A 23,844-nucleotide genomic window follows, 5' to 3' on the forward strand; every position below is an offset into this window, starting at 1 on the left:
TCTGTGTTGACATAAGGGTTTTCCCTATCATTGTGCAGAGTGTGTCCCATATTAGCTAAGCTCCAAACAGTATTAATAGATGCCAAACACATTTTCTGCAGCTCTGTGGGAAGGATGTCAAATTTATCACTTTCATTCACTCTGACCCAATCAGACCCACATTACCTGTACAGAAAATTGATCAGGAGGGGATAATTCTCTACAGCGTTTCATGAAAGAAACAGTTAATCATTTATCACCAGAGTCACTYAGTCTTTATGGCTGTTTATGATTCTTCCGCTCATGACAGTAGGAACATGTCCCAGGAAGTACCAGGACTCAGAACATTTTGAGAGATGCTACTGTCGTGAACGTGAGAGCCTTAAATGCAGGATAACGTGCTTTATACCAAGTTTTGGCCATTAATAGTAATTATCATTTTCATGACTGAAGATTGGACTAGCAGTGACCAGATTGGACTAGTGATGACCTCAGATCTGAATTATTTTTCAGTGACGGGACAGATCCAAGGTGGATTTTGAGAAAATACGAAAGAGCATTTCACAACTTCTCCTTGCTACTGTTGCCATTAAGGCAATGAATRTTTGGGTGGAAGTAAATTAATGTGGATCACCTGGTTTTCATTTGGGTTAACAATCAGGCTGTGTAAGCTCTAATGCTCAGCCCATCTCCTATGTGTAAAAATAATTTTAATCAATAAGGCAACCTTTACCTTAGGTTGATTAATCTTGTGCTCTTTCAACCCCCCTCAACTATGTCAGTTGCCTTAATAAAAATGTTTTATTTCGCTTGAAAAACTTGCAGTTGTATTGACCTGTGATGGACTAAGAATACRACTAAGAAGATTAAGTAAAGAGAAATAAAAATGTATTGTTAGGGAAGGAAAAAAAGGAAGGCATCTTTGAGTAAAGCTTGCTTTAATAGTTTCTAGAACTCCATTTTAATACAGGTGTTCAAGGACATAGTTGGCAATATATTTAACAGCAAGTAAAGTCTCTTCACAGGTTGGCTTTATCTGAGATTCAGGAAGAAGAAAGCCGTGTCTCCCGGTGTCCCGGAGCTCAAAGGTGAAAGCGTACTTGATGCCAAGATCATAAGCCCAGTCATCAGAGCCCCCTGCAGCAGGATCTGTTGGTAAAGAAGTGAAATAAAGCTTAACTGGGAAAGAGTGACTRCACATCAAATGAGAAATGCTTTGGAGTTAAGTCACATAGCCAAGAATGAAAAAGGAGAGATACAAAGAAATATTCACTGAAATGTTTCATTTATCCTCCTCATGGGAAAGTTTCTGTGATTTTTGGCCATTTATGAGCTTTGTTCCAGCTGATTTGTGCAAGCAAATGTAAACAAGCTCTGTCCTTGTCAATATTGTGAGGAAACCATGGGAGAAATGTCTAAGGAACAATAGAATGGCAGGGTTGCATGGGGGTGTCGAGAAAGGCTTGGTATCAGAAGCAAATACCCTCTCACTGGGTGGCTTCTGGAAGTTCACAGAGATATGAAAGAACTGCATATGTAGGATTTCAGCTCCATCTTTTTCTGGTGGACGAATAGTACCCTCCCTTTTCAGTACCTGGTACAGTAAAAACAATCTCTTTTGCTAAGGAAGGAGCCTYCAGAATTGCCAAGCATCACCAAAACATTTCTAAAGGAACACTCTCGATAAATATTCTAAAAATTGGAAGAAACTGGTTAATGACAGATCCCATGTGTACCTCTTAGTATATGCATGTGAAGAAGGAAGGAGACTACTTGAAAAKAGGAACAAGAATTACTAGAAAACTGCATTTTATAGTCCTTGCAGCAGTTAATATAAATGTTAGTGTATTTAGGTCAATACTTACAGATTGTTTTAGCTCCTGGACCATATGTGTATTTAGTGTTGTGCAAACTGGCCAGCTCTTTGGAAGCAGCCTTAGCTATGGAATTCTGTAGGAAAAGAAGAATGATAAATGCAGATTTTCAGAAGCTTTCAGAGGGAATCTAAGCAATTACATTATTGAATAAACCAACAAGCCATGCTGGAGAAGTTATTTGAAAACTGTTGTTCATGTCTCAATATGACTAGGTGTCAGTAGCTGACAAGGCACAGCTTGTCCTGGTTTTGTGAAAAAGGTTTGTCAGTAAAGAACTCGTTCTCCAAGGTTTGAGTGTAGGGTGGTCTGGGTATGGTCTGTTGCAGCCTGGTGTACAGTCCAGGGGTGTTTGGAGAGACACGGGGACAAGAGGTAACAGCACTTTCTAGAYTTAGAAGAAGCTTGTGTACAAGATTAAAACTAAATAAGGAACCTTACTTGGAGATAAGAGAATCTTAGAGAATGGTAATAACTTGGTACAGTAAGTTGCAAACATACAATAGCTTTTCCTTCTGCTCATGCAGCTATAAATTCAGAKTAGAGTCAGCTCAGTCAGGGGAGTTGAGCGTTGATACAAGTGGAAGCAGATTAAGGTCTTATAAATACTAACAGCCAAAAAAGGCATAAATTACCCTGAAAACATATGCAGTCTCATTAATTTCAGTTAATTTCCTGTGCACAGAGGGATTCATTCAACTCCCACTGATTTTAGTGAGGGTTGGATCAGGCCCATCAATAGTACTCTGAAGCTTTGTATGCATTAAGGAAAATTACAGACTTTTCTTTGGAATGTGCAGCTTTTCCAATTCTTCATTATACAGCATTTTGGTAATAAAACATGAAAACTATTACTAACAGATGATAAATATGAATGATTTTTGAAAGCATATGTTCAGTATAAGAATAAGCAATGGGTTGCCATATCTTTCTTTATAGCTTGCAGCTGAATGGCTTACTATTCCAGGAATTTCCTCAAGCTCTTTCTTTCTCTGGCTTACTTCCCAGTGGAAGATATATTGTAAAATATTCTCAGTTCATCCTTATGCTTMAAATGTTCCTCTGAATGACTCAGAAAGGCATATTGGACAATGTATTTAGAAAGTTTTAGTTAACTGAGAGAACTTTCTCAGCTTTTAAAAAACATCACAGCATGTTTGCTTTATCACTGGCAGCCTACTTTCGTGCAGAATTGCCAGTGTTTCCCCACTGCCAAATGTTTGGTTTTGAACATTTTAGAATTATGGGAGTTTGCTCTMGGAATTTGTGGTCCTTTCGAATATGAAGGATATTTTGAAAAGGCAGACCAAAGCATACTTGAAGCTTGTCTTTCCGCTCATAATACTGGTTGTATCTGAATGTGGGGTTTTGGTTTCTTCCCTCTCTATCACACAAACACAAGCAATTGCAGGAAAAATGTTGTTACTCTGCATTTCACAGTCTTGCATGCAGAGCAATTGGAGTACCTGAGCTCTCTCCTGTGGTTTTCTTTTTGTTTGTTTGTTTTTGTCTTTCTTTTTTAATCTCTCAACAAATTGATTTTTCTAAAATCCATAATAATTTTAACACATATTGAGAGAATTGGAATCTGCTGTCTGCAAGAGACACCATGTTTTCTTCAGCCATCTGTTGTTCATAATATGCACATTTAATCAGCAGCTGAGATTGAGTCAAATCTCTCACTAGCAAATGAATTTTTAAATGTAAACTGATTCTTCCTCTTTTCAAATATAAGCAAAGTGGAAATAAAATTTGGAAGGATTGTCTGATACAGTATATGGACCTGCTGATAACTGGTATTTACTCTCTTTAGAAAACTAAAATAGGGACAATAGAACAGCAGAGCTGCTCTTCAGGCCTGTTTCACCCAGGGCATCCCTTCCACCCAGCRGCCAAATGATGGCTTTAAATCATACCAGAACAGATACCGGAAAAAGTATGTCAGGAAATCTTTTTACCTGAGGGATTTTTTTATTRTTGGCCAGGAAGTTGTAAAAACAGAGATTTGTAGAAAGAGCAGTTATGATTTCCAGCTGTTTGRAGCCTAGAATCCAAATAAACAACTTCCTCAAGCTTTCCAGGCTGGAGATAAAGGTGGTATTTTAAATGACCCTCTCTAAGTGAAAAACATGCCTTAGCATTATGACTTCTTCATAAAATGAAGCTTTATCAGAAGTTTTGATATCTTTTTGTTTTCGTCAAAGTGACTCTCTATCATTTACTTTCCTAACAGATTTACASTCCAAAACCTAAAGGTATAAAAAATAAATTTCAACTTTATAGGAACTAATATAATCTCTTAATAATAGAATATAAACCAGCAGGAATAATATGTATTAAGTAAATACTTGTGAGTATAAATACAAAATATGAGGAAAACGTGGGTTTTTTTTTTTTTTTCCCCAAAATAGCTCAATTACTCAAAGCAATGCATAAGAAGGAAATAATAGGGAGGTCTGTGCAGAGGTGTATAAATAATGCYCAGTGTTTTCTAAAAGGGTGAAAAGTGTTTTGAGTTTCCAAGCCTATGAATTATTTGGAACACACTTGAAAAGGGAATCATTGTTTTCCTTTTGACCTTTGAGGATACTCTTTGTTGTTCAATGATTTCTACATCTCTTKGCACAATGGGCTTAACTGAATTGTTGTGGCTTGTTTGGAGTTTGTTTGTTTGTTTGGGGTTTTATACTGTTGAGAATCCCTCTGTTGCAAGGAAAATTTTGCTGAGATTTATAGTAGCAGAGAAACAAGTGGCGCCCTGCAGTCYAAGAAATAACTCCAGAACAATACTTTGTAACTGGGAGCAGAAATGGCTTTTCAGCTTCTGAATCCCAGCTGAGCTTTCAGRGCAGGTCATTTCAGCAGAAGGCGTTTCCTGCGCTCATCACCCCTTTTGTTTGCACTGCAATTACCAATATTTCACTTGATCTTGTGTACAGAGTGTGTGGGCCAGTGAGACAGCAGAGTTGTGTTCTCAGTTGCCATTATCTTACATAATTAACAACCTTCAAACCTCGGGTTTTTTYAGTTATTAGTTTTTAATGAAAGATGCGGTACTGGCTTCCCTTTCTCATGACATCTGCAASTTTGAACTAACAAGATAAATTATCAGGCTAAGCATACTTTTTGTGTTAATAGGTAATTTTTATGGGAACATCTCCCTCATTTCACTCTTGTATCATCAGGCTGGATTTGCCAGCAAACTGTGACCACTTAGAAACACTCCGTGAATGTTGATTATGCAGCTGCTATTTGTGGATAACTSCCTTTGCCCTCTCAATTCAAGACTGGTCTGGAGAAGCCTTTTAACTGCTTGACTGGACCCCTTGACTGGACCCCCTGGTCCCTCACTGGACTGCAAGCATTTGCCCGAGGCTGAAAACTGCAATTCCCCTTCACCTCAGTTTTGTGTGCTTTACCTGTTAAATAAAGTGAGCCTAAACTTCCTGTGTAATGAAAGTCTGAAAATGTGGATTTGCTAAGRTAGCTTTAGCCAAGTGAATCTAAACTTCTGAGCCTTCTTGTTTTGCCAATACAAACAGACTCCCCCCTCAAGGGTCCAYGATGATGTGTAATTTGGTTCACTATTCTGTTGTTGCTCATGTTTAAGCGTGTGCTCCGAGAGCCCAGGGAATCCAGCCAGTGAGGRCTTCAGTAGGATGATATTTTTTCTTTACAGCCTGTTTCTCTGTGACAGTTTCTAGAGTGCTTAAGGAATCAGTCCCTGGTGAGAGGGTTTCCAGTGTAACTCAGYTGAGGTAAATGGGCCCTACACCTACTGGAGACTTTTGCCTATCAGCCAGATTSACATACAAACTTCATTTGGAAGATGCTGCTACCAAACACATCCTTTTCACATTGTAAGACAGCCAGTACAGAACAGTTCTGTTATAGTAAAGTCAACAGAAGAGCTGTGAAGCCAATTTCAAATATTGCTTTGCTGCCCACTTTCCTGTTTGTTGGCTTCCCAGCTGACTTTAACAATATTTACTGTAACAAGCAGTACAATAATGGTAATACAATCTGTGCATTAGCACAGATACAGATTGCAACTCCTCATTGCTTTGTCTGAGTGTCTTAGATGTAGATGTAGATGCTATTCAACAATTCTTACCCACAGGTCTTCATATGTCTTAAACATATTCAGGACTTCACAACCAGGCACYAAGTTAAATAATCAGACTGATATTCACAGTGTCAGGCTGTGTATTTGAAATTCACYCTTGCAGGCTACACAGACTCTGGGCATATCTCCACTTTCTAAAATGTCCTGTTTTAARCACTCAAGAGGAAATGAAGTGCTAGACCAACCCAATATGGAAGGTAAATTTTGACTTGAAACAACAACCCATGCAGCCAATAGGCATTCAAGTAATATAAACTGGAATGACCTTGGGTTGTAAATGAATGCAAAATTCTRCAGCCTGTGAAACTGTAATAACACACCTACATTAATCTGAAAAGTGAGTATGAGCTGGCTGCACAGATGTATTTGGTGCTGAGTTTAACTGAGAGATGGAATTGAACTGGAAAGGAAGGAAGSACAAGATGCACATTCCTCTGCTCTCTCAAACTACAGTTCAGTGCCAATTCAAATACAAACAAAAATTTATAGATTTCTCAGCTGAAAATGAGGAAAACAGAAATTAAGAAATTAAGGCAAATAGAGAAATTGATTAAAAAATATGGGCTGAACTGTTTATGAAAAGTTTGATTAAATACATAGTTCTTTATTGCAAGAGGACAAAAATTTGAGTAGTAAAATAAAGATGAAAATAATCTTTTTGGGGTGTGGAGAGATATTGGTCTTGCCAAGCATATTTTCTTATTGTGAAAAGCTAATGCTTCTATTCCCTGCAGGGGASAGATTCAAATGTGTATTCTGTGTTCAGGGCAATTCTCCAGGGTATAGTAAAGAATGAGCCAGGAGGATTGTGAAGCAGACAAAATATGATTCTCCAAAAAGGAGGACATATTTCTTTTAGGGTGTCATCACGAGAAAATTGTGTAACTTCTGAGAAATTCCTGACCTAGATTTTCCTGTCTTGGGTGTTTTTATTTTTGTTGGTTGGATAACAGAGAAAGTTTTGTGCAACTCCYCAGGCTGGGGGGAGCAAAACAACAACCGTGAATATAGGGAGACAAGTTTTGGGAAAATCCTTGTGATCTGTGGGATTGATAACCTCACAGACCCTCTTGCATCTCAGGGGAAGAGTGAGAAGTTGTAGGAAGGAAGGGACATACGTGACTTTCATCACATTTTACACCCTGTGGTTGAGGGATAGTTCTAATCCCTGGCTCTAAGTAAGTTACAATAACTTGGAGGTGTTCTGATTTGCTGTAGCAATGCAGTGGAGCATAAAGAGGTTCTCAAAGTGTCCTGTTCCACCTGACAAATCAAAACAGTTTTAGGCCTTCTGATGATTTCTTGAGGCTGTGAACAGAAWAAGTCCTTTGAGCCCCAAGGACACRCTGTTCCCTACATGCTCAGGGAAGGAAGGTTCAGGCATTCTCTGGACCTTTCTCTTCTGCAAACTTAGTGTTTTCAATCTCAAATTATTCGATTTTTATACCCTTCTGTATCTCAGATACTGGAATGTAACATAAGCTCCATGGTATTATGTTACCTTTCATTAAATACAATGGAATAAAATGTTATTAAYGATAAGCAGACATGAGAGGTTTTGTTTAAACACATGTTCAGTTGCTCACTGAAAGAGATAAGAAATTGCAGCTGCATTTCCTTTAATTTATTAGATCTGTCAGGGTAAAAATAACATCTAAGATAAGATAATGGCACTATAAATTTTGCTTCTTCATTTAAAAAATGATTTATAATTATTTTATTTGCTCAAACAGTATCTATAAAAAGTTAAGAGTCTCATTCCTGAGCTATTTTCTTTTATGCTCTATGGAAACAGCCAAATTGTCTTGTATGGCAGGAAAGGTGAGTTAAAATGTTACTGTATWTTAGAATAGACCAGTGACAATGTAAAATTTTAATTTAAGAATTTTAAAACCTAGCAAAGCACATAGGTTCTTCCKTATTGCTAGGGATTGTTTTAGTAATGAGCTGTCAATGTAAACTTTTTCCATTTAATACTGTGAGAAAGACACTGTACTTTTAGTTACATTTCATCGCATTTGCTCTTCAATCAAAAAATGGGTACAGAATGTCATGCAAATTTTTGACTAATGAGAACTTTGTAATCTTGACAACAAAACAGCTTCAAGTGTTTAGTGCTGTTTTATCACTTTAGACTGAACTGCAATATGTAAAATATGAAGCTTTTGTAAAAAATGAAGGCAAGATATTACTATCACTCCCTGGAATAATTTCAATTACAAAATTGCTGGAATATAAACTAAGAAAACAAAACCTTCATTTTCATTTCATCTTCTTTTTTTAGGCTGTAAAAAATCTAACAAGAAACTTCACTCTTGGCCCTAGTTTGTATTTGTCTTCAGAATCAAGACATGCATTTAGGAGCACTCATAAATCTGTCAAACCTGCACAGCAGAGCAGCACACAGTGTTGGTGTTGTTGCCTTGGACTTTTGGCAGCATCCAGGAAAGAGGGGTAATCAAAATGTGTTTGTTTTGTCTTGCTGTGTTGTTTTCCCTGCCAACACATTCTAATTGTTAATATGCCAGACAACTGAAGTAATTTTATTATTCATGATTGTTGATTCTTGGCCTATGAAATGTTTACAGCTTTTGTACACATTTAGGARTTCTAACCTCTCTATCTGTTTTCAAGCAATAAAAAAATCTTACTTAAGTGGCATTAGAGTGTGACTTTTCTCTAGAATTGATAAAAGAGGAATTGTCCTTTAAAATACCACATTCATCCCCTCCTCTACAACATAAAATACTTGTGTTTGAATCCAGGCCTCTTAAAAAAGGCCCCAAAACTGAAACTTTTTACATGTTGTGTATCTGTTTTCAATTACACTTTTGTCAAGAGCTGCCTCATTGTCCTGACCTTGTGCCAGTAGGAATTTCACCATTTTGCTTCAGTGAGAACTGAGGTTCAGTAGAAAGTGACGGACAGAGATCTTTGCTGGTGTTGATACTAGTTGAGTTATTTCATTGTTAATACAATCTTGTAATGTCAAGCTGCTAGTGTGGGTTACAGGCCATATTGTTTTAATGTAAAATATTAAAGCTACACGTACAGCAACCTCTGGAGTCAGAACAAGGCAATGCTGCACAGCAGAGTGGATTTCTATATAGCACAACTGGAAAACAAAACTGGCCTTTGGCAAATTCACAGTGTATGTGGAAATTAAATATGGCTCTTGAGTTCACCCTGTGCTTGAGCTATCTTGAAAACATCATGGTTTCCCTCGTTCTAGCTAAGACTAAAGTATTTTCAAAAACTGGCAGTATGGATCCTTTCCAGATGCTAAAGAAACTGCTTGAGGTTAAAGGGACCTAGATAGCAAGTGATGATTTTTGCTTATTCTTTTCATTAAGTCAAAATAACAAGGAAACTTACCAGTTCCTGGTAATCTGATGGCAAATCGTAAGTGTATGAATAAGGAAACAGCAGCAGCTGGGAGTAGGAGTGAATTGTCAAGTATGCCTTGATTGTAGAACGGTGTTCACGAATAAAATCAGCCAAAGCCTTGGTCTCCTTTTCAGACTCAGGTGCAGAGCCACAGTAAGTGGAAGCACAGGGGGATTTTGAGGCCCCAGCAGCTGAGAAGAAAGGTGAATTTGATGAGTACTTAATGACAAAGTAGGTTGTTAGGAGAGTCATATTACACCACTTTTTAGGTCAGCCTTGGAAATCCTGCTAATACACATTTGCTATCAGAGGAGGGAATATTTTATGGCATAGTTAAGACACTGGGAAGCATTCCATAGCAATGAATAAATGTGGCCTTTACAATATGCATAGTTGGAAGAGCATGAATATTGATGGAAATCTATATTATGGAAATGATTTGGGATATTGATTTGCTTCAGTACTTAATAGTCCTTTCCTTGCATATCATCTCCATTTCTAAGGCATTTCCATGAAACAGAGAAGTAGAAACGACTCAAAAAAGACCTCTGTCTATGAAAGAAAGCTCCCTTAATTTCCATTCTGAACTTATCATAGCAAGTGTGTGTGTATATGTATGTATGTGTATACATGTATGTAAGTATATATGTAAATATATCACATATGTGTGCAGATATGTACATAGAARTAGCCATACTGATGATACAAGAGCCAAAGTCTGGCTTCTTTCCCAAAACTGCTCTAAAAATTGGACCACAATGCTYCACTGGTGGTCTTCACTCAAGCTAAAGCTGGACCATCTAAATCCAWAATTAAGTATATTGCACTTGTGTGTAATTGGTTGCAGCTCTTGTTCTGAGACACTTACTGCACCAGCCAGCATCAAAATTCCTGTTGGGATCTGTCCCAACGCAAACGCTACCGGCGTTTTTAGAGCGCGTCTTTCTCCACATGCGGTCCTGCAAGACAGCCATAGATGAAAACTAAGAGTAAGTTCTGACAGTTGACTTTTCCAATAATAAGAAAGAAGAATGTACTTACATTTGTCCAAGTGTAAACRTAACCATCAATGTTGACAACAGGCAGAACGTAGAAGTCCATCTTGTCGAGAAGCGTGGTCATGACGGGATCTTTTCCATAGGTCTCCACAGCCTACTTGGAGAAAAGTAGAAAAAGCTGCTGATGCCTTCACAGATGTTTATCTCCTGGGTGTATGTAAAGTTTGGGTCAGGAATTAATGAATGTGGTAGATAAAGTCATTGACGTCACTCCAGCACATGAGATGGCACCTCTGTGTTATTACATGCAATTAGATTGACACTAACTCAAACCACACTGCTGTTAGAAATCCATCTTATACTCTAGATAAATTAAAAGATGAAGGAATGTTGATTTTGAACAGGATAATAACTCACTGGAAAGAGGTTTCCATCTACTGGCCTCTTGATTACAGACAGAACAATATKCCTGTCCATATATTATCCCTACATCCTAACTCCTTAAAGGCTTGAGTTTAATTTATGYAGAAGGAAAAATTATTTCCATGTTTTCATATCTGTTGTACGGATAAAAAAAACCAAACATCAACATCCAAAACTATAGAGAATATTTCTGAGTAGCATCCTAACACATTTCCTGTCATAATTCTGTGGATGCATTTATTCGTAGGGAGACAGATGTTTCCCTCCACTTTTCCACTCCTGCCATATCCTGTATAATCTGATTGTTCATGGTCTGGAACTTGCTTTGCTTGTTCACAGATTGTGTTGARAGACCATACAATGATCATGGAAATTTGCTCTGTGTTGCACCCATTTCATTTACACAGCCACAAAGGACCACACAGGGCAGTGCAATGGAGAAAGGCATTTTTTGTCCTGTAACTCCAAGTAGGAGGGTGGGATGTAAAATCTAGAAAAACAGTTTCAGATCCCTTGAAATTACTTTTTGTGGGTTTTATTTTAYGCTTTGTTGTTGTTGTTGTTGTCTGGGTGGCTTTCTTTTTTTGAGACACATGCAACAATCCACCTTGCTYGTGTTTTTCTCTATTTTTTTAACTTTTATGCCTAGAAACAATCCCAAGTGAAATGCTGATTGATGTTCAGAGGTCTGCACTTTTAAAGCACTTCTGCCTATGGACACTCTGAGCAGAGGTGCTGCTGGTGTCAGGTACACCCATGAATYGAGTGACCAGACAGTGAAAATGACAGCTGCAGTGACGTGAATTGCTGAGAGAAAAATGGTACCACATACTGTCTGCAGCCTTATTAGGCACTAATGAAATYACATTCCCATTGACTCCACTGAAATGTCACTTCCAATTTCCACCGCTCCCTACGCAAAACCTCATGCCTGTCTGATAAGACTGAGATTATATTTGCCACCAAGGCCTCTGCCAGCATGGCTGGTTCATGTAGATTGGCTTTCCTTTTYTTTGTGTTTTAAATTCCAACTGCTGCTTCTGGTATGGTTTTATTTGTTTGTTTGCTTGTTTTTGTTGGTGCATTAAAAACAAAATCTTCAAACAGAAGTTATTACAAAATTAGAGATTCAGTCATTAAGTTGCTCTGCTAAATTGATTGATCTCCACCATCTGAGAGGTAAGATACCTGTCTCTGTGAAGATGACAGTGTAGCATTTGATAACTCCCACCTGCTTTATATTGGTGGTGAGAAAGAAAATATAAAGGACATAAAATTGTTTTATTCAAGACCTAAAGTATCCTAGACTGAAGCTGATTTCACCTGTGCAATTTTCTTGACTATGTTTATGGTGTTACTAGAGCTGTTTGTTTTTCTCTCACCTTTCTCTGACTACAAGTACAAAAAATAATTTACGGACTGTGTGAGTAACCCTTGTAGTTGTCAGTTCCTCTTAGACATGTTCGAGGTTGTCTTAAGCTGCTGAAAGATTACTGGTCCCAGCACAAAGATCTGGTTTAAGTAGTTACACCTGAGGTGAGAGAMGGCATGAGCAGACAGGTATTTAGAAGGAAAAAGTGGCCTCAGCTCTTGCTGCTCCTTTGAGATTTTCTTAAACAGTTACAATATTTTTTYGCCATTAAGTTTACTGACCTCTTTSACAAACCACTGGCAGAAAGCAGGGCTGATCCACTCTCTTGCGTGGAAACCACAATCCATAAAGATGGCCTTCTTATTTGGAGCGCTTTTTCCCATCTAGGAACAAAACACAACAAAAAAACCACCCCAGGGCTTGAACAAAATWAATTGTATGGAGAACAAGTCAGTCAGCTTGCTGACCTGAAAAAACTTACTACAAATATAGCATTCCTTGTTTCAATGGAAATCTATGGAGTGCTCCCAACTGTAGCTGGTCACAATATTCAAGCTAAAACAGTACTCTTAATTTTTAAATTTTTATTAATGCAGATAAGCTTCCCTCAATTGTTTGATTRTTCTGTACAGTTGATTTATTTCCTGTAGTACCTCTAAAAGTATATCCTGTATGTTTAAATGATGTATTTTTGTAAATACTTGTGCATTTTGGGCAAGTACTCCTTATCCTTTCACCTTTATACTTGTTGTCTTATTAATTCATAAGAGTTGTGAAAAACCTTCCTGTGGTTTAACACCAGCTGACAACTAAACACAACACAGCAGCTCACTCAGAGCAAACTTATGGGCTGAGATAAGCGCAGTTTAATGAATAACAATAATGATGACAATGTTAAAAAGGAAAACCGTAAAAACAGAGAAATAAACCCCAGTAAAGGCAAGTGATGGAAATAAAAGCAATTGCCCAGCCAGTCCCCATGCAGTGGCCCTGGCTCACATTCCCCTAGTTTATCACTAAGCATGAGCCATGTGCTTTGGGATATGCCCTGGGTCAKTTGGGGTCAGCTGTCCCCAGCTGTGTTCCCTCCCAGGTCCGTTCTCCTGGCTKGTGGTGTGAGAAGCAGAAAAGGCCTTGGCTCTGTGTAATCAGTGCTCAGCAGWAACTAAAASATYCCTGAATTATCAACACTKTTTCCAAATTAGCATGAAWCCTAAATAGCCCCATACCAGCTACTGAAAACAAAATTAACTCTACCCCAGTCAAAACCWGCTCAAAAWTATATATGGTAAARATACAAATTTGTTTCCTAKTGCTGSAGACTGACATTTATAGATGCTTTTGGAGAAMACAGGTTTAGGAACAACAGATGGAGAGAAAATAAAGGTAGATAATCATTCAAATAGCCCTCAGGAGTGTCATTAAATTTAAATGTCTGAACCTCTAATAATTCATTATACCCCTGAAAAAAATTGAAAAAAATCATAGTCATAGTAAACAAAATATATTAGATTTTCTGCAAAATGACTATTACTTGGTTAGCATCACTGGTGTTTTAATAGACATCATAATCTTGCAGAGGTTAATGAGGGAAGAGTCTGGCATGAAGAAATCAAGGCACTTACTTTGAGAAGGTACATTGGCCGTCCTTCATATGTTTCCCCAATTACACTACGAGAGACAAGGTCTGGGTTCTGAGCAGCARTATCAGCAGTCCAAGCAGCTATCTGTTTAATGAAGAGATTAAATCTATTTATTTCTCTGTTCCACAGGTCCAGACTAATTAATTTACAGAATTCAAGCCAGAACAGTCTTTCTGAGCATGTAATGTGGCCTAATATTTAACACAGTTTGTAGATTTCCAAGGAGGCTCTGCAAAGCTGTGAAGAGTGAAATGGCCACAATTGCATGTCAGGAACAATCATCAGGGCTGCAAAAAAGGAGGAAGCGGGGAAGTCTTATGGTGGGACATGAAGAGCTAGAGCTGAGGCAGGGAATGGAATTRAGTTGTTTGGCAGAGGAGATGGGAGAAGTGGTGAAAAGGAAAGAGGCAATTAATAGTGAAGCATCTCAGCTTGGTCATTGGATTTCTGTCAGAGGTTCTTTGCAGCACTGGGAACAGAAGTAGAGGAAATAAGGGTAGCTTACACAAACTAGCTCAGTGACAAAGAGGAAGCAGTTAGGAGGCGTTACCATATCAATGGATGGAGCAGAAGAGGAAAAAGGGAAGAAGCCTGGAAGCACTCTGAGTACAGAAGCTGAGGTACCAAGCCAATAACGTGGTAAATTGTAGACTTTACCGTGTCCCAGTTGTTGTACTTCACGTAGCTGTGGCTGGCAGTACGAACTTTGCTGTCAAACTGGGCATCCAGTGCAGCCTGCAGGTTGTCAATCAGAACTCTGCAAGAGTGAAAAGTGTGAAGAGAAACATGCAACAATCTAGCAGGAAAGTAAGGTCTTCCTGACATTAGGGCTGCATGGATTGTGAAAGGAAAGGTGGGCAGGTTGAAAATAAAATATATTAGTTTCAAGTTTCAACCTACATCCTGCATCAGCCTTKCCACCAGAATGACCAGGGAGCAAGAGGCTCCTGCCTTACTCCCATACTAAACCTCCAGGGCGGCAGCACTTTGGTTTAAGAAAAATGGCAATGCTGAGACAGAGTGTGTTAAAAAATGAGCCCTGGGCTGATCTTATGGTGCCAGTTACTTCTACCTCAAYAGGAGAAGGGCCCTCTTGAACTTTTGGCACTGAAGGAGAGTCGGACTGCAGCAATGTTTCAAAACCAGGCAATAACCCAGGGATGTTTGCCTGATGAAATTCCCTGTCAAACCAAGCTTCCAAAGGTTAGATGTGGTTTGACAGCTCTGTTGCAGGTGGCGTTGTCCATCCTTCAAGCTACTTTATTGCATGTGAGTTGAGCTATTGAAATAGAACGCACAACTGCAAGAAAACCTCAGCATCCTGTCCGCATTAGTCGGATCTCTCCTATTCATCTTTCCCTGGAGCTGACACAAAGGCACAGCTTATCACTGAGCATGCTCTTGAGGACCTTTTGCTTATATTTCAACCTTGGCTATCAAGAAATGAAGTTCTCTTGTTTTTCCAGTGCCTGTCTTAAAACTCTTACAAATTTTACTTATCCAAGGTATGCCCTTGATCGTTTGTGATTTGGATAGAGGAACAGGAGGCCCAGTTTGTGAGGCAGCCTTCAGAACAAACAGTGCAAATGACATGATGTCACGGCACTGCTGCTGCACTTCAAAAGAATTGTAACAGCTTGGGTTGTCCAAGGACAATCCACTCAAGTTTGTCAGGGACAGCTTCCAGACATTCTGGCCTTTTGTTGCAATCAAAAGATTTGTGCACAGATCTGAGGCAGTTCATGAATATTATAGGAAAACTAACACATGTAGACTAACTCCTTTGCTAAAGAGGAAATTCCACTGAGACTGGACTCCTGTGCTGTATGTGCACTGTGGGATTATTGAAAACTGACTATTCTAGAGTGTTTTTAGATTCTGGTCCTGCAGCAGCATCCAAACCAGACGTGATTGACATGAGCCCAGTAAATTTAGGGATGGATTAGCTTTGGATTTAGCAGATCATGAAAGTTATCATGAGAACAGTGTGATGCCCAGTGAAGGAGTTTGATCTAGTAGCAAGAACAGTGGGGCTGAGAGACAAAAAGCTCTAAACTCAGCMAAATGAAATAATAAAAATTTGATCAAACCATACTGACTTTCAGTGTCTGAGTACATGATGTTGACAGACTATAATTTACACATCAAAGAATTCTGATAATGAAGCTGGGCAGACCCAATTTGCAATGCTTAAGTGAAGAGAAAGGAGAAATGAAGGCAGACAACCCCACTCCAGCTCAAAGTCAATTTCTCATCCACAGTTAATGCTTACACAGTGATTGGAAATCACAAAGTAAAGAGCAGGATCAGGCAACTCCTTGTTCTCCTTATTCTTCCCTTAGTGCCACTCACCCCAGTGCTTTTGTTCCCAGTGATGTGTTATGTGGCAGTGTGCTTTGTTTCCTCCACTTATTCTGCCGTCATATTTGGTCAGCTCAGGCCTTTTTACTTCTAGGTAATATACATTTAAAAGTTCTCCCTTTGGAGACATTCTTGCCATGGATTTGCTCTGTGGCTCCATTCAGCCCAAGGCTGTCCTGGGAATCTGCTTTCCATGCTTCCTTGGCCCTTCACCTGACAGCTCTCTTCTGTCTGTCATCTGTTGGGTTTTTTTGGCCCTCTAGCTATTGTTSTGCAACTTAGAGAACTCAGTGGGGACCTGCTCATGGTGGCCCTTGGAGCTCATAATTTTATTTTCTAGCTTCAGTTCCCAGTTCTGTTCTGAAGTTCCCAGCTTCTAGTGTCCAGTTCCCTCATCTGGTGTATTTTCTGGCTCTTTCTAGACCTTTGCTGCATTTTGTCTGTAGYAGGAAATATTTCTATCCCACTCCATATTCCAGCTTTGTGTATCCCTGAGATTACACCTCAGGGAAATTTCTGGCACTGCCTCTCTGCTCCTGTCTCTTGCCTCTACCAATATCTCACCTCACTGCTTCAAAGCAGAGTAGTTACAGCCCATTTGAACTGTCATAGGAAAGCTGAACCCAGTAGAGTCATCCACAGGAGGGATGAAGCTTGTGACAGGAAAATCAGTTGACCAATATAAAAAGCTCAAACATTCTGGCTGGTATTTAGTCCCCTTCTCTTCAAAGCACGGTAGTGAGAACAAACTTACTCATACTCCATTCCGCTTTCTTTCAGAAGCTCTTCAACRTTAAAGGACTTCTCAGCTTCAACTCGGAAATCAACTTGCATTTTTGGCCTTACCATTGAGACAGAGTCTGGCTGCCAAAAGTCGACCTGAAAGAAGGCCAGATGAATACATAAACAGGTAAGTACACACAGATGGCTGTGATTTTTAGGTTGGTGCATGTGTGCTGGTGAGGTTGTGATTAATATACTGAATTTCATTCCTATCCTGTTACACTGATACTGTATTGCTTGCCACAAGTATGAACCTAAATTTTAACTGAAAATTGATTAAGATTTTATTAGGCCCTGCTTTTTATATGGAAGAATTCTGGAGATGACTTGACAATTTCACAGATGTCAAGTATTCTCCCGCTTCTGCATTCATACAGACTTATGAATATTATATTTATAACTTCTTTCATTCTTAAAGTTTCTTTTGTTTTTTACTCAGTTTTTACCTACAAATCTTAGAGAGAAATTAACTCAATATCAAGGGTGATATCAATATCACTAAGTGATTATTTTACATTAATCAGCTGAAAAAGACTGTTGTCTGTATTAGGGCTTTTAAGAGACATCACTGAAGTTGATCTGAGGYACCTGTGCCTTTGAAGATGTTTCATTCCAAGTGGACAAACAGCTGTGTTCTTACTACATCACTTATCTTTGCTGAAGAAAGCATCTAAACCCCTGGATTTAGTGCCCTATTGAAGGCCAGTGGAAGCAAAGCTGATTTGCCAGCCTGGTGACTTTTCACCCTTTCATCTCATGAAGGTAAAAGAATTGGAGCTGGCTCAATTCATGAATTATGCGTCACCAAGTGAGATGATTGTTCCAGAATATATGATTACATCAGTCCTGAATGAYTACTTTGTATAACAATGCTATTTCAGGGATCTTTTCTTAAAAGAAATACTTTACAGTTAAAAGCAAGCATGGTACATATTAATTTTCTCAATATTGGCAGCACCATTCCAGTAGTATGTTCTTTTACAGAAAACTGTTCTGGTATGCTATAGCAGCCTGTTGATGAGAAGYATCCACATCTGCACTTCATTAAAAATACCATCCTTTCATCCTACAGTTAATGGTGTCTTTTTCACCAACAGCTATTTTACAACATCAAAGCTGAACAGAAATATTGAAAACACATTTGCTGTCTTTATTGTTTTTCTTTGTGTCATTGTGTCATCATATATCTACATCAAGGTCAGTGAGAAACATGCAGCTTGAAGAGAAAGGAAGCTTTAAAGGAAAGTCAGAGAAGAAAAGATAAGACAYTAGAGGTCAAAGGAAAATTAATTTTGTTGGGAATATAAATTTTTAGATTATTTRCATGAGGAAAATATTTTGCCTGTAATGGTAAAAGTTTTGGTAGCTGGAATTTCTGTGGTTTATCTAATACATTATTGAAAGCACCCCACACTGAATACAGCATTTAAGATAGGTCTTTAATTCAGTAGGATGATTTAAAAAAAAAGTCTGTTATTTGAGCAACAAGAACTATTTCTTTCAACTACAATATAACCACTTTCCCAAGCCCTTTACCTCCATGATGCTGGCAAGGAAGTTGAGGATTTCCACCTGCTCATCATTCTGTGGAATCACACGAAACACCTTCTGCCTGTAAGGGATGAAAAAGATTGGATTTGAAACAGGTAAGTCAATTGAAAAGCTTTTGATCATGCAGAAGAAGTCACACAAATATAAACCTTGATGTCTGTTCTTACCCATCAAAGGAAAGATCCTGCAGGTGAGCAGAAACAGATGCAGCACCTATGAGAAACAAAAGTGCCCACATTTTTTTAAGAATTAAAAATAAACAGGCTTTCTGTTCTTTCGTGCTGCTTTTATACCTTGTTTTCTCCTGCTTTTTATCAATTATACACCAGAAMAACCCACTGATCAACTGATAGCTTATTCCCTTGGCCTTGTTTTGYTTGCATACCATTTATAACGTGTGTTATCCTCTACAGCTGTGAAAACAGCTGAAAGTCTCACAGGGTCCTGGCTAAAGCATCTTGTTATTTAAGCAGGATAAACTTTTGATATGAGAATGAATTTAATTTCCTTAATTATCTTCTGTTTTGTGTGAATTTAATTTTTATTATTATAWTTTGGTTGCTGAATTACAAACTTTATGATACTTTATTGTTACTTTATGTAGTGGTAGATGTCCATCAGATGCTGTTGCAGTGTTCCTGATCCTAATCCCAAAGTTCCTCTTCCTCAGTAATATGGGGCTGACTTTGACATATTACTGTCAAGGAGGAATAAGAGGAGACACAGTTGGGATATACCAATTAGCTTSTTTTTCCCAACAGAAAAGGAAAGTACTGAACTCATTCTTTGCTCRCTTCACTGGAACTTAATTCAGGTGTCTGCAGAGCTGAAAGTGTGAAGATTTCTGGTAGCAGTAGAGCTGTACTTATRCTCCACGTATACAGATGCTGTTGCTTGTACATTCTCTGATTTAATCATGTGTGGCTTGRAGGTAAATATCTTATAGGTTATGCAATACTATGGACATGACATGTAAACTAAGAAGAGCAAATGAAATGTAGACATACAAAAGCATTTTTAGCTTTACCTTTCATGTTGTGCCTACACTGAAGAACAATGGTGTGTTTGCATCAGTGCACTTGCATCTGTTTAGTTCTCATTAACRAGAACTTGGCATTGAATGCAACGTTAATTGTCTGTTGATGCTGTGTCCTGATGTGACTGATGTTTTCGACAAGGAGCCTCTAAATGAATCAGTGTATAAATGAATAAAGAGTGGAATTTATGAGCTCAGTTCTGTCTCCTATTATGCCTAAGTAACCAGACAAATTAAAGGAGCTCARACACAGGTAATGTCTACCTATATGTGTGTTCATAATCTCTGAAAATCGATTAGAAAATTAATATATCATCTCAGATTAAAAGATGTAGTTACAAAATACAGAAATTTGAATTGTCATTGAGCATTTTAGGAATTAATGTGGCATCAGACTTGACACCTCATTTTTTTGGGGGTTCTCTGGAGTCAGCTCACTAAAGCAGYCATAGATATAGAATAGCTAGAAATATATGTTTAAATCAATGCACAGTTCATGCTTAATAATAATGAATATTTTCCTAATTAATATTTTCCTAAAAGGAGAGTCAAAAACTCTACTGGGCCTATTTATAGAAAGCTGTCTTTGCCAAACCATTTAAACATAAGGATTTAAACACAGGTTGCAATTAAAGGCCTAATTTGTAGCACTGCAAACTCTTGCCCAGTAATAATCTTACTTAGAGTCAAGTCTCTGAAGAAGGATGACGTCAGGAGCTGTTCTGACAGTGTCAAAACTCTACTGCAAAGTCTTCTGAAGTTTTAATTTTACAATAATGAGTTCAGATAAAAGGGTCTGATCCCATGAAGACAATTGCAAAGACAATAATGTGGAGATGATCAAGCCCAGATCATACAATGAATAAATGAAACAAGAAGTAATCAAATAATTTGCAGATGTCATCATTCCCTGTTGAGAAGCATTTTGGAAATAGAAGATTGCCAGATTTCAAAGTCTGACTTTACTTTTAATAAATTGCTTCTTTGTTCATGTGGTTTTGTTTTGTTTTAATTTTTTTTTAATATTTGTTTTTTTTTTTCTCCAAAAACATCAACGATACAGCATTGACTACTGAGTTGGCAAGCATCACCAAATACTAGAATCTGTAATATCAGTTTTTGAAGTTTCCAGACTACATCAGAAAAAAAACACTGACCTGTAATCCTATTTAAGGAATTTCTTTTGCATCTCAAGATGGGTATTTGTCAGGTTGGCTCATAAACTAGCTCTAAACATTGTCTTGTTCTTCTAACTGTRTAGTATAAATGTTCAATACTTGTATGATAAAGGGGCAACATAAGGATAAACAAAATAGCAAATTAGGTTTGGTTAAGCCATCTGTTCTTTTTAGCATCTGATTAGAAGCCAACATCACATCAGTTGACCATGGCTGAATAAACCTTGGTCTATCACAGAGAGGAGAGCATTACCTACATGTCTGAATAGATTCAGAAGGAAAAATTAATTTTTGTGTAATCAAGGAAGTAACAAAATCCAAAAGGAAAATGTGYGGTAATTTCCTTCAGGACATGTATTTTTTCTTAACGTAACTGAAGCTGTAAACAGTGTCAGCAATTGCAATTTTGTTGTAGTTTTTTGGTTTTTAGATAATTAAAAATACAGCCTCCTGTGATGTCACTCACAAAGAGTATTCCCTGTTAATAACTGGCTATATTCCAGCTGAAATTCATCTTTGTTGTAATTTCCTATTTGAGTTCTTGGAAGGGAATTACTCTGGTACTCCACTTTGAAAAGCATATGAAGGCTAGCCACAGACTGATAAAAGGAAAAAAACACACATCAATGTTAGCATTTCAGAAGCATGCTTTATCCTGTGAAGCCTTTCATCCCATTTGTTATCAAACTGAGTCCAAAAGTCTGAGGATAAATAATGTCTGTTTTTCTAGGAGTTTCAGGAGATACAGATTTCCTGAATCTGATGGTTTGTTGATCTACATTTTAAAAAAGTCTACCATTTTTTAATCACAAAATATTGTCAGTTCTTACAATCCCTGATTGACAAATTTATCTTTTCGATGTTGCTTGATATTTGTTATGTTCCCAAAGATCAGCAATGTGCAAATCTTAGCACTGCTTATGCATGTAATGTAGCAAAGTTCTACCATGTGTCCCAGACCAGGCCCATGTGTTTGATGTGTGGGCACTCTCTTATGATCATTTATTTGTTAAGGTAATATATTCTAACTTTACTTTTGAAGAGTAATACTATTGAATATATTCTGAAGACCTTTGAGAATACTTTGAAGAGGCCAGRATCCACAGAATCTGCGATCCAGCATATGCTCCAAGCTTTCTTGGTACTTTCTCTTTATTTATATATTATTAATATTGCATCTCTTAATTCATCAAAGGCTTTTTCAACTTTAGGGCCYTGAGACATGCTCATATCCTACAGTTTTGGTAGCTATGTGTAGGTATCTTCTTTTTTTAATTTTGGGTTTTTTTTTCACATTTGCAGATGCTGCTTAACAGGTGAACAGGTACTGTATAAAAGAGAGAAAAGAATGGAAGTGATGAGATCAAGAGTGTGGAGCAAAAAGTGGCACTCAATGCTCTTACTAAAAGAAGGCATTTGAACCCTCCAGCTCCCATCTTTGAGCAGGATCWATCTGATGGGAGTTTCTCTTCTGAGGGGAATCAGCCCATCATTTACACCTATAAATATCTCCAACAATGGCAGAACCAGGTGCTGCTGAGGTGGTGCTAGAATARTTCTGTAACAAGACACAGGAGTATCTGCCCACTGCTGAGGCCTCTCCAGGGTGTGTAATTCATATTGTTAGCATGTTGTCTTCCTCAGTATTCTAACTCCCATCCTGGGCTCTGCAGGGGCTGAAGGTAAATCAGACTGTCAGTGTGCACTCATCCACCTCCGGTTCTAACAGAAGGATTTAGATAGACAGATGGATCTCTATTTCATCCCACTAAATATGATCCAGATAGTGATGCTATATTGGTGCTAACAGAGCACAGCAGGATCACAAGTGGAAGTAAAAGCAGATGATAGTTAATGGGAGAGTCCAGGATGCATGAAAAAAGCATCAGCAGGAAAGATTCAAGGAAGAGAATGGACTGAGCAGTTTGATTCTTCCCTTAGGCCTAACTGAAATTTCTTTTTACGGATTGCTGAGTAATTTACAGTTCTGTTTTGCCTTTTGTATGTGATGGCCTTCATGGGTGATGTAAATCATGAACATTTTTCTCCTGCATAGCTTGTTTTTCATCTTCAGACTCCAAAAAGTCTGAAACTTAGTGTTTGGATAGTTACCTTCAACTTGATGATTTTGAAATCCTATGCCCTTTGCTGAAAGACAGGTTGTATCAGCTGCTGTTATACCTGAGAAAAGGTCAGGGAGTTCTACCATTTCAGAAAACCAAGACTATTTAGAAATTAATAAATTTTCTGTTTACATCTATTGAACTAACCCAAATTCACAAGCTGCAGATGAAAGTATAACTCCACTATAATCAAATTAGACTTTGGCTAATTCTCTGGCTTCCTTCCCAACAAAACATACATGAAAATATCAATAGAATTAGCTCCCTTCTTACTTTCTAGAGGAGTCTGGAGTTAGATTTTGTATACCATATTGCAAAAAGAGAAAAAAATAAACCCACATTGAAAGAAGCACATAAAAATACCAAACAAAAATGTTCAAATAGATTCTGCACATCAATTTGTTCATGTAAAAAGATATTCCTTCTCAAACGGACTGACAGTCATTAGTTAATCAGAAGTATTTATAAAATTCTTCTCAAAGTAATTAATTGGACTAATAATTGCAAAAATTAGTGAAAGCTCACTCATTACAAGAGTATGGAGTAACAGATTAAGCTGCATGAATTAATCTTGGCAGCCTTTGTTCCTCTGCGAACATGTAAGCAAATAAAAGTCAAACTGAGCAGAGAACCTGTCTGACTTGAAGAAGTGTATTAGTTATTTGTGAGACATCAGGGGAAAAAAATGAACAACAAATCAAATGCATGCTGCTGAGGGGTGTGGAGCCAAATCTGACAGAGGTACTGTTTTTTCCTTTTATTCACAGAAGGAATTCACTACAAAAGATAAAAGTGGACTTTGAAAAAATTAGCAATTTGCTATTTTTTAGTAAACAGTAGGTTTCATGGAACAAAGGAAAATGCAGAGAGTGTAATCAATTTAATATTGTCACCACAATCAAATCTCACTTCCATGAATTTATCTGAAAATTAATTTAGTTGGATAAATGTCTGTTAAACTTGTATGAAGAGGGCCTCAATGAAGCAAAAGAGAAGCAAGCTGCAGAGCA

General features: G+C 37.9%; 1 protein-coding gene across 1 annotated transcript; it reads right to left on the minus strand.

The window, feature by feature from the left end:
- Nucleotides 1-940: 940 nt before the first annotated feature.
- CPB1 (carboxypeptidase B1) lies at nucleotides 941-18,735 on the minus strand. The gene is made up of 11 exons (XM_057377860.1): nucleotides 18,665-18,735; nucleotides 18,483-18,558; nucleotides 16,918-17,042; nucleotides 14,460-14,559; nucleotides 13,785-13,886; nucleotides 12,441-12,542; nucleotides 10,408-10,518; nucleotides 10,235-10,325; nucleotides 9,355-9,557; nucleotides 1,845-1,929; nucleotides 941-1,128 (listed from the first exon to the last, which is right to left on the minus strand). The coding sequence occupies exons 1-11, from the start codon at nucleotides 18,733-18,735 to the stop codon at nucleotides 941-943; spliced, it is 1,254 nt and encodes a 417-aa protein (XP_057233843.1).
- Nucleotides 18,736-23,844: the final 5,109 nt, after the last annotated feature.

Source organism: Malurus melanocephalus, unplaced genomic scaffold (assembly GCF_030028575.1).
Source record: "Malurus melanocephalus ecotype Western Australia unplaced genomic scaffold, MMel_1.1 scaffold_328, whole genome shotgun sequence".
Classification (NCBI taxonomy): Eukaryota; Metazoa; Chordata; class Aves; order Passeriformes; family Maluridae; genus Malurus; species Malurus melanocephalus.